The sequence below is a fragment of the Gopherus flavomarginatus genome, chromosome 3, assembly GCF_025201925.1.
Source record: "Gopherus flavomarginatus isolate rGopFla2 chromosome 3, rGopFla2.mat.asm, whole genome shotgun sequence".
NCBI lineage: Eukaryota > Metazoa > Chordata > Testudines > Testudinidae > Gopherus > Gopherus flavomarginatus.
Window position 1 is genome coordinate 209,102,163 of NC_066619.1, and position 12,049 is coordinate 209,114,211.

General features: G+C 38.2%; 1 protein-coding gene across 2 annotated transcripts in view; it reads right to left on the reverse strand.

Moving 5' to 3' along the window:
- Positions 1 to 5,199: 5,199 nt before the first annotated feature.
- MARCHF1 (membrane associated ring-CH-type finger 1) overlaps positions 5,200 to 12,049 on the reverse strand; it is a 249,081-nt gene continuing 242,231 nt past the window's right edge. For both annotated transcript variants that reach the window (XM_050946500.1, XM_050946499.1), the window contains 2 exons: positions 9,937 to 10,084; positions 5,200 to 6,748 (listed from right to left, as the gene is read on the reverse strand). In XM_050946500.1, the coding sequence (XP_050802457.1) occupies positions 6,450 to 6,748; positions 9,937 to 10,084 (447 nt within the window). In that variant the 3' untranslated portion in view covers positions 5,200 to 6,449. The remainder of the gene's footprint in view (positions 6,749 to 9,936; positions 10,085 to 12,049) is intronic.

Consider the following 12,049-nt stretch of genomic DNA (forward strand, 5'->3'; position numbering starts at 1 on the left):
GAAACTTCCAGAAGGATCATAACTAATATACAAAAAGGAGAGGCCACCTGGTCATGTTTTTTCACATCTTCACTGAGTTTTACAAATTAAATGTGAAGGCCTCCTCTGCCACTGGAGGAAGAGACCTGTATGCTAGTATTCACCCTGTAACTGATGTATTTAAAAAAAAAAAAAAAAAAAAAAAAAGACAGTATCTATCCCATCATTTGTCCTTTGTTTCCCATGCTGGTGACACACTGCTTTTGGACAGGCTTTCACTGTGAACAACAGGAAAATTTGGTGAGAATCACCTTTCTTCTAGCATGGAAGTCAGCAGATCCAACCCACCCACCACAAGATTATAGTTCTGAGGGAGACTTCAACTGTTGCCTTCTCCTCTGTTTTCTTTGTCAGGCATATATGTACATATATATTCGCCACTAATTGGGGTGGAATTTGAAGTTACTCTCCACGAGGAAGAGTTTATATAAATTTGTTCTACCTAATAACCTCTGAATTAAAGTTTAAAGGAATTAGCTCTACAGAGCAGCTCTAGAAGTAGCTTGAACTGGCTTGCTAACTGGGTCTTTAAGAATGTGGCCTCTCTCAGCCTGCTTTGACTGACCAGGTGTCTGCCTCCAAGGAGCTGCAACTATGAGTAAGACCCATTATAATGGAGCTGCAGACTTTCACTGTAAAGGAGGTGTTCAGGTAGGTTTTTTTTAAAAAAAGGTTCCTAATATGGAGCCTCACAATACCATTTTAGTAAGCTATTCTACAGAGTAGAACTGTACTTTAAGCGCTTACTTAAACTAGCAAAGAATCCTGTGGCACCTTATAGACTAACAGACGTTTTGGAGCATGAGCTTTCGTGGGTGAATACATACATCCTACGAAGTGGGTATTCACCCACGAAAGCTCATGCTCCAAAACATCTTTTAGTCTATAAGGTGCCACAGGATTCTTTGCTGCTTTTACAGGTCCAGACTAACACGGCTATCCCTCTGATACTACACTTAAACTGTTACCTTTAAAAATGTGTGTATAGTGGCATGAAAATACCCTGTGCAAAATGTCATAAGGCATATAATAAAACTCTGCTTACAACTTTACGAAACTACTCAGTAGCAAATGCATAGTTAATCAGAGTAACTCTTAATTACCTGTAATTCAAATACTCTGACCAATTTTTACATAAATGGAACAGCTGTGTTATTCTGTAACTAATTCATTGTTAGAAATGAACAAATAGAATTATTAAACCAACGTTTACATAGAAAGCTTGGACTAAAATACTGGTCTCTGATTCACTGCTCTAAAAACATAGGCTTGTTCCAGTTGAGGTAAAAGAAACTCCAGTCAAGAAGGGCAGCATGCTCATTGAGAATGACTGGGTCACCATGCTATTCCCTATCCTACTACACATGTAATTCTTATTTCTTTTGCAGTTTTAGAAAGATAAGCAGCAAATGTCAAGGTGAGATTGCTAACAGTTCTCAATAAAACCTTGCCTGAGCTTCCCCTCAGACAAATTTATTCCCAGGGCTGCTCGCTGCACGGTTTCCTGTACCTAGCTGTTTTCTCTGAGAACCACTGAGCTTTTTATTGGTTGCTGAACTGGTTCAAGTGAAACCCACCTAATTTTGTTACTACAGGGGGTCTTTCTTTAAAGAAAGACTTTGCTAAAGCAAATGTACACAGGAATTGTTGAAGAACAACCTAATTTCTTCAAATTATAGTTAAAATTCCTTAACTAGTACATAGTCTACATGGCAAGTTTGAAGGCGAAAGCAAAAACTTTGAACTGAATGCAAAGCACCAATTGGAATAAACAAAAAAGTGCTGTTTTAATTCTCATTTCCTCAGTGTAACTATAGAAGAGGATGCTTCAGCTGTACTGCACACATCTTACCAAGGTATGTATGTGAATTCTCAGGTAAAGTGATCAACTGCTAAATCCTAAGATCAAATTGAAAGTGTATCAGGAGGTACCTAGTGCTGTGGAAGGTAAGGTGGCATTCTGGTCATCTCTAAGGTTGCAGCCAAGTTCCAACATAAGTCTTAGTTTAGCTGCCCAAACTTTAGCATAGGATTTTTTTTTTTCTGAAAAGATAGAAAAAAAATTGGCCAATGTGTTCGAGCTAAAAGGTTACCCTTGACAGAGACTAGTCAAACATTACTTCAGGTTACCCACAATTCCTTACTTTTTAAAATAAATTTAGCTCTGTATTTGTATACAATAGATAGAAATGAACATGTCTAATAAAAGCAGTTCAGACATTTTTATTTTAATAAAATGCATTTTTTCTGTTTTTTTCTTTTAATGGCAAAGTTGGGCATGTAGCTCTGTTTAAACTAGGAAATTTTTTTTACACTTTGGCAAGTCTGGCTTAGATGTTCTCTCAAGGCACACTGTAATCCATTGTTCTTAGAGACAATGGATACCATTTAACGTGAACAGCCCTGCTCTAATACTTTATTTGACACAAAGCAGTATGACATTTAATGACATCTTGATTATCCAGAGCATAGTTGTAGCAGTCTATCCTATGAAAATGATGGGGCCCATGCTTGCTGGAATTCTGTGCAAAGGGGCTTTTAAAACTTAACTTAAGCTATGCACCCAGGAAAAGATTTTGGTTAAGACAATGGGGAGAGGTCAGAAAGATGGAATCCTCCCAACAAATTCAGTTATAATTATGCTCGGAGTTCTGCCTGTGGAGAAAAATAGGATGTGAAAATGTTTTGTCCTGTTGAAGGAATGTCACACTTACAGCAAACATATATTTTGCATAGTTTTTCCTTTGGAAACTTAAATATACTATATGGTGGTAAGATCATTTCTACCACTTAAAATACATACAAAATATGGAAAACTGCAGTGGTCTGGGTCATTTGTTTAATACAAATACAAATTTGTTCTACAACAATTAGCAGTTATATTAATTTTGTTTCCCGTAAGCCCCCGCCCCTTCTTTCAGTACATATTCACTCACAAACACACACCTTTTTTGGAAAAGAAAATGGGGTTGAACAAGTAACAACTCTTACTTCCAAGTATTACACAGTGTAAAATATTTTCTTTATAGATGAAGTCTCACTGCAGTGTACAGATACATAAAAAAGGGCTTGATCCGATGATGGGGAATGTATTGTTGTGGACAGACCAGGAAAATAAACATTTGCTTTCAAGCTATAGCGCTATATGAAGTAATAGGAGGAGGATTTTTACCCAGTCCAATGGTACTAACACAAAGATAAGTGGTGCATTGTCACTAACTGTTTTAAAATGAGTAATTGAAAGCATTAGTTCTGGAAATGGAAACAAATTTTAAGAAACCAGGAAAGAAGAAGTCCATGCCCATTATAGGGGACAGAAGCATTTTGTTTATGTTCCACAATTCCTCACTAGTAATTCTGCAATCCTTATCCAAGCAAAACTGCCACTGAAGTTAAAGGGAGTGTTGCTCAAGCAAGAAGGCAGACTTTGGCTTCATATCAGTGAAATCTACCTGGGACTTACTTACCACATCTACAACAGGGCAGCTCACAATGAGTATTCATCCCAGAGCCTGATCCTGCAGTTCTTAGCCAGTCCAAATTCCACTGAATGAGGACTGCAGTTGATTACCGGGCCTAGGCCACTGTGGTTTAGCTACTTATGTATATGTAGGTGTTTACTGATCTTTAGCTTCTTCTCAAAATAACATTTCATAAAAGAAAAGCATTAAATTACTACTTACCAGTGAAAAACCATGTTTTTTGTGGCACAGAATCCTCAAGTGGACTACACTGATTGGGTTCATATAGGACATTATACTCCGATAGACAGGGATGGCAGATGTTTTAAGATGAGGTGCTGTCCAGTACTTACATTCTTGACCCATTTTCATATGAAGTTATTCATGCAAGCCTGGATCCCTAACACCTCAGTGTAAATAATTTTGTCTTTTTGGGGGTTTTTTTTGCTGTAGACAAGTCTTATACTACTAGGTAAATGTGGCTTTGAGTCTATAGCTAAATCTCTACCCCAGACCAGAAGAAAGAGCTCGGTGTAAGCTCAAAAGCTTATATTTGACCAACTTCTGTTACTGAGATACACATTACTTCACTGACCTTGTCTCTCTAAAAGCCATCAAGTCAACTGTAACTAACAGAGGGGATGAGGAGGAGGAGAAAGGACTTTAACAGCGCTTAAGGCCCTTTAGTTTTTACCAGTTTAACTGAAAAATTCCTGAGTTTTCCAAAAAGATTATTAAACTTCTAATTATGTTTTTCATCTGAATTTTGGAAGAAGTGAAGGAGACAAAGGCATCTTCTCCTTATGCTGCCCTCTCTGTCTCTTCCACTTCTGGGCCCTGCCAACATGGGCAGTCCAGTTTGTGAAGCCACCCTCTCTGCTTCCAGAGCAGGGAGCCAGGTCAGAAGTATGGAAATTACTTGAATACTGGCTTATGTATGATTGTCAATCTCATGCCCGTTTCCAGCTTTACAGAGAACATAGATAAGTTAGGGAATTACTTTTCATACTAAAATGGGTTGAAAATAAAAAACTGTATCTGACTACCTTTCAGACCACTAAGAGTTTTCTGAAAGTTAACAAAAGAAAAGAAAAAAAACAGCAGCAGTGCTAGTTACCCCATATTTACTCAGAAAAGTGCAAAGTTAATTTTTTTCTGCAGATTTTCATCCTTCTTAAATTTTTGTAACAAACTGATAAATTCCCAGAAAATGTTAAACTAAACTAAATACAAACAGAAAGGAAAGGGCCTCAATAATGCTGTCAGGGATTAAAGGCCTAGTCCAAGCCCCTGTAGTCAATGGGAGAATTACAGTGGTGTTCAGTGGGCTTTTGAGTAGACACTAAATACTTCACTTTCCCTAAATTCTCTTTAGGGGACAATGTCACTTTAAGTATATCTTCTTTTGAACTGAAACTAAGACTCAATTGCACAGTACTTGCGAGGACAACTGCCATTTAATGGTGCTTTAAGGTCAGAAAACTCAGGATAATTACATTCTGCTTGGTACATTACATCCACAAAATGATTTGTTTGATTTTCTGTCCTCCCCCCCCACATGCACACACCAGTTTCCTAAACAGGTGATCAAAGAGGGCCTAGGTTACTATAGTCCCCAGACTTACCCAAACCAGTGCACAGCTACTTCTGGCCACTTTCGCTCGCCTGTCCCAATAATAAACATCACGGCAATTGGAAGTGAATCACAAAATTCTTTATGTAACTCACCTTTGTTGGATATCATTTTATCTACATTCATTTATCTATTGCACTCTTATTCACGCTTCAGTTTTACATGAAAATGCTCAAAACACAAAATTAACAACTGAACTGTTGAATCCCTAATCGCTCAATCCTGAACAGAGGAGAACTATCCAGTCAAGTCAGAACAGGGCGATACTGGCATCTTTTAATAGGTCCAGGTATGCTCTTTTGTGATTACTTTAATTGCTGAAGCAGGAACTCTTAAAAAATTCTGCCCCCACTCCATCTTTAACTGTCATCCTAGGGGTGTGAGGGTATAAATTCATTTCATATTCTTTTGTAATGGACTGCAGGCTTCAACCTGTAATGCCTCCGATTATACTTTTGTCTTTTTCCATTTTGGAGAAAAACTTTCTATATATCCTTTCTACATATATTGGCAGAGTTCATGTCAATTCACCACTTAACGAGTGTCATTTATTTTACTTTAAGATAAGCAGCACTAAAAGTGTTGTAGAGCTAATAATTTTAGCCTCGTGGCTAAATAATACTTGTATTTTATGGGACCAAGGAATTGTTTGAGGCAGTTAGAGGACTTGAAGACTTTTTTTTCCTTCAAAATAAGCAATTTCAACAAGTAAACATCTATTCAGAAGCACTGAATGTGTGCTTCACATATCCTCAGCTCACATGGCTGCCAAAACATTCAGGCTCCAATGTAGCTATTCAACTATTTAACGATTACTTTGAGATTTAGAAAGTGAGTGACATGGTGCAGGTCTGTTTACTTTGTTGACATAAGCTTAATGCGAATGATTTTTTAGTAGTGTCAGCTTGAAGTATATTTTTAAGATGATGATGATGATTAGCAAATAGGATGCCTAGTGGTAACAAATAGATGGAAAGTTGTTGATGTTTTCTGTAACAGAACAGTTATAGCAGGTCTGTTTCCAATTCCTCCTGGTCATCCAGTTTCAAAAGGTCATTTTGTCATGTCTGTTTGACACTATCTGTTAGAATTGTTATCTGTTGTGCTTTCTACACTTCCACTACACCTGGCTGACTGAGAAACTATTTCACAAATGGTCACATTCCATAAGTAATGCATGTTGCTTCACTGTATCCATTTCCCTGGTCAGGGTTTTTTGTTCTTTTATTTAAAATGCATGATTGTTTCTACTTTCTGTAGTGGCCGTGGTGAAAAAAAACACGCACACTTTCAATGAAGAAATAATGCCACCTCTGTCAAACTGGCATGACCTCAGAGGTCATTTCTTCAGCTGATTGCTGTGAGTTTGTACCTGTCTGTGATACTGGTACTACCACAGCATCCTTGGTTTCAGAGTTCTGAATGCATGAAGAGTTCTTCTCCAGTTTTTTGGCAGTGTCTGGACAGTTTTGAACAAAGATCACTCGATTGTAAGCCTTCAATCTGCGCCACAACTGAATGTAGACTTTACATTGTACGTACATGAAGACTAGGCCTCCAGTGAACCCAATTGCTACCACAACCAGTTTTGTCCAAAATGGCCATTCAAGGACACCTTTCAAACAAACAAGTTACAATTAGTATCATCATCATTTTATAATATCTTGCTGATTCCTTGTCTTTTCTGTAGCCTATACATTCCAGTATTGCATAATGTTGACATATCATTATTTTCAAAGGATCCCTAATGCTCTTTGTACCATACATATACAGTCATACACATGAAGTGCAGCTGTTGTTATGGTGGAAGACAGCAGCTGTTCCCTTGATCATAGAAACAAGATCAGATCCCTAAACATCTAGCACATTAGGGGAGTTCTGATTTAACAGTATCAGGTCCTAGGACAGAAAGATAACTGTCCTTAAAAGAAACATCAGACATGTTTATGATTGTACCCATGCCCATAGTATCTATTTTAAGTAGGCAGAATTTAATTTTCTACACTGGAAAGGCCAGGTCACTGGGCTTTGGGCCCTACTACTGAAATAAATAAGCTTTTGTTATGTGGGTTTATTTATTTATTTAACACATTTGAAGTTTGATGGCTGGTCTATAAGGAGACTCAGGTGTGCCACAAGCCAGGGTATGTACAGTGTACTGGTCTGCTATACACTAAGTTGCAGTGTGGACTCTGCTACCATGTACAAAGTTTTGTAATGAGTGGTAGCAAGGTCCACATGGTCACTTGGTGCACTGTACCTTCTGACCTTAAAGTCTATGAGTCTAAGTTGCTGTGGGGGAGGTTTAGGTTGGATATTAGGAAAAACTTTTTCACTAGGAGGGTGGTGAAGCACTGGAATGGGTTACCTAGGGAGGTGGTGGAATCTCCTTCCTTAGAGGTTTTTAAGGTCAGGCTTGACAAAGCCCTGGCTGGGATGATTTAGTTGGGAATTGGTCCTGCTTTGATCAGGGGGTTGGACTAGATGACCTCCTGAGGTCCCTTCCAACCCTGATATTCTATGAAATATTTGAAAATGTAGAAAGACATCCAAAATATTAAATACATTTCAATTGGTATTGTTTAACAGTGCAATTAATCAGATTAATTGTGTGAGTTAACTGCAATTAATCAACAGCCCTAGTTGAACCATCTGTTTTTGCTGCCTAACCAGCGCAGAGTAAAGCGGAAGAATGACTTCTCGTGTCTTGTTTACCACACACCTGTTAATGCATCCCAGAATCATGTTTGCTTTTTTTGCAACAGTATCACACTGTTGACTCATATTAAGCTTGTGGTCCACTACGACCCCTAGATCTCTTTCTGCCATACTCCTTCCTAGACAGTCTCTTCCCATTCTGTATGTGTGAAACTGATTGTTCCTTCCTAAGTGGAGCACTTTGCATTTATCTTTATTGAACTTCATCCTGTTTACCTCAGACCATTTCTCCAACTTGTCCAGATCATTTTGAATTTTGAATTATGCAACTGGCTTGCCTTAGAAAAATCTTTGTAAGTGAGAAATCATTGAAATAATCGCAGAATGGTGTTTGATTACCAAAGATTTCCCTATCATGGAAATTGCTGGTAAGTGCTAACTGTTTCAATGTAGCACTTTTGAAAGTCAAAGTGACTTTAGCACATTCTGGTGAAAGTCAGTTGGACTCCTACTCAAGTGACAGGTATGGTCTCCTTGTTAAGACAATGACAGCTACTCCACACACTGACTTAGAAGCTTCTGAAAATCCTACCTACTAGTGATGGCTGTTGAGATGTGCTGTTAGTTTTGAAAAGTTACACACCAGGCAATAGCCTCAGCAACAGTAAATCACTGTAGCTCTGCTGAAGGCAGTGGAGTTATGCTGATTCACACTAGCTCCTTTGATTAGATATTTCTGTCATCTCACCAGACCCTGGAGTAAGTACAACAAGCAGAAATAGGGAAACATACTTTTAAGGATTCCCGCCCCCGCCCCCATCTTCCTGGCTACCGTGGAGCTTTTTGGGTAGTAAATCAGAGTTCTGAATTTCAATATGAAGAAGAGTAGGCCTGCTGTTGCATCACTGTAGGCGATGGGAGCTTTGCAGTTGTCTGCAGTTTTGAATGTGCTAATCTATTTCCTCACAGATGTCACTGAGTGCCAAGGGGTGTATCCATAGCCAGGATTTGCTCCCATGTGTTAATTTTTACCTTAATGGATTCTTGTAACTAAAAGCAGCATAGTATTTTCAACTCTACTAAAGTACTGTACTGTCTGCATGTTGGCAATATCTGCTTAGTTCATTAATCCACTGTAGTCCATAAAACAAATCAGCTATGTAAATCCTATCCTGCATTCAAATGCCCTTTAGCACACTGAGGCCACAGTCCTGTGGCATCCAGGAACGGATTGTACTATTCTACTACTACTGAAATAATAACCAAAACTTTTCTTATAAAGGTTCTAAATCAGGGATAGTCAATAGATGGACCACAGGCCAAATCTGGACTGCCAGATGCTTTTGAACAGACCCCAAAATCTTTTTATTTACTTACTATTTTCTCTGGATCCTGGACTTTGCCTATACGTTAATGAAGAAATGTGGACCTTGACAAAAATAGACTACCCCTGTTCTAAACTGTTCCAGTAACAACTCCCTCTCCCTCATTTTTCTCAATGTTTGCATGTCTGCATTCCCACTAGAACTGGAAGTGCTGAAATATCACAATAAAGGCTGTAGTCAAAGGATGAAATCCAGCTGTGTGCAGAGAATGCAGGAAAGGACCTCTGAGATACTTAATTCCCACATTAAGGGATGCACAGGACTTTCAACACTAAGGTGAATTTCATGCAGAGTTTCCTGCTGGGGCTAGAAGTTAACTTGCTTGAAATCTTCTAAGAAAGCCTGTTGCAAGATTTCTATCCCAGTTTTGTAGGAGAGAGAGGTTTCAATAGGTCAGATGGGCAGCTTAAATCTTTTCGATGCTCTGAACTGAACTTGCAGTGAACTTTAAGTTTCACTCATCAATTTTTAATTGTAGCTTAAAAAAAAAAAGTCCAGCTATTGAAGTGAAATGAAAAGAATGAACTGAATGGTTTAGTAGTTGTGATGCGTGCATTGAACTGTGATCTCTTTGCACTGCAGGAAAGAAAATATATTCAGCAAAAACCAGGTTTGTAAACTGAATTGTGTCCTTTGCTTTGTCATCAAACCAATTCCCTATAATCCTGTTATATATTTACAAATAAAAAGTGCCTCGCTGTCTATCTGCATTTCTAATGTTTCCCTCACTGTATTAGCAATGAAGGAGATAGTCACTTACCATTGTCATTGCCTTGCTTAATTTCCTCAGCAGTCCGATCTATTAAAACATATAATGACCAAACAACGCAGGTAATAGCAATAATATGGAATGTAACTGAACAGACTATCTTCCTCCTTTCACTTGTTGTCATCTGTAGTTTCTCCCACTGTAATCAGAAAAGAATTAGAAATTAAGTGGGCTTGTAAAGAAAGCCTCCTTGTTATTCTGGTTGTTCCTGTCTGAAACAAGAAGAAAGAAGGGTTAATTACAAAATATTTTTCTTATAACATACGTCCCTAAGATAGCATTGTAAGCATCACAAACTTACCTGATGCAGTACATACAAATCTATATCAATTCATAAGAATGTAAGATCCTGTGGAAGGAGTCTCACCTCTGATATATTACCACCTGCCTATGAGTTATGCCTAATCTTGTCTTTCTGCAGCAATAGCAGATTAACAATGATAGGGAAGTCAAAAAGTGAATATTAGTTCTAACTGCAACAAGTACCCCAAACCTGGAGCTATGAAAAAAAATTCACATCTTCCAGAACTCCAAATGTTCTTGGCTGCTTAAAAACCTGTCACTTAATCCTGGGTTAGACTCTGGATAGATTTCATACAATAGGCCAAAGTCTCTTTTCAGTTGCACCCATGCAATTCAGCTGACTTCAAACTCTGTCTTTTTCTTTTATTAATACTGTGTAGATTTTTTTTTTGTTTTTACCACAGTTCCTGTTAATCGAAACGAATGCTACTAAAAAAAACCATGCTTTTTAAACAAAAGGATGGAGCATTTAAAAACAAATTGCCTCTGACTTTGATGAATACTTTTGAAATCCACAGACACCACCCTCACAGATGAAAACAACGAGGAGTCCTTGTGGTACCAACAGACGTATTTGGACATAAGCTTTCATGGGCTAAAACCCACTTCATCAGATGCATAGAGTGAAAAATACAGTAGCAGTGTGTGTGAATTTATATATATCACATGAAAAGATGAAGTGGGTTTTAGCCCATGAAAGCTTACGCCCAAATAAACTTGTTAGTCTCTAAGGTGCCACTAGGACTCCTCGTTATTTTTGCTATACAGACTAACATCACTACCACTCTGAAACCTGTCACCTTCATGATTAGTAGTAAAGGAGGTGGAAAACATAGTACAACAGCGCCACCTTTCTGATGGTCATACTACTACATGACTGAACTGTAGAGATAAGGAGACTTTTCTAGTTGTAGCTCTTTCACATAAAGTATCTAAGCAATGGCACAAAGCAGAGGGTAAATTCAGCTGCCAATATGTGCACAACTTGGGAAGCACGAGGTAGAACTGAAGTGCAAAATAAATGAGCAGGAAAGGAAATTTAAAGACTCAATTTTTCTCTGACAGACACATGCTCGCTCTCTCCTGCTCATGCAAGAAGACAATTGATACACCAGTAATAGTTCCTATTTAACCCCATGTTGGGACTGGCACACAATTTTTATGGTCATGTTGGTGTCCTCTGCAGAACAGTGATTCCTATATGATGCTACAACTTCAGTAAAAGTGTCAAAAGTACCACTTTCCAAGTGAAGCAATTCTAAATGTGGAAACAGTTATGATTCTGGGGAAGGTGCTATGTATAGGCACAGTGTAAATCTAGGCCTTTGGGGCTGAAGGCTAGGGTGTTAGTGGGTAGGTGAAAGGATGTTACGAAAGCATTCCTCTTAAGGCTTCATATCATAGTTTTACAAGTCAGTGATCTCAGTGGGTTGATGTAACAAAACAGTTATAACCATTAAAAACAGAATACTCTGGAGATAATGAGGTGGAAGAAAAGTCAGGATGGTGTGAGGTACAGGAAAGAGAAGGAACCTAGACTCTTACATTACAGAGAGAAAATGAAATAGCCATGGTTTATATTGGTTAAAAATAACAGGTGTTAAAACAGCCAGAGCCAACCTTAAAGAATTGATTTAATATAGAAAACAGTTTCTTTCCCTATTTTCTGTCTGCGTTTTGTTCTAGATTATTTAAACTAACAATCTAGACTAATAGTGTCTGTTAACAGCCATCAAGTTCAAAGGCATTGGGTCTCCTCCCCAGTTAACCTGGTTCCATGCTGTTAATCACTACTTCGTAA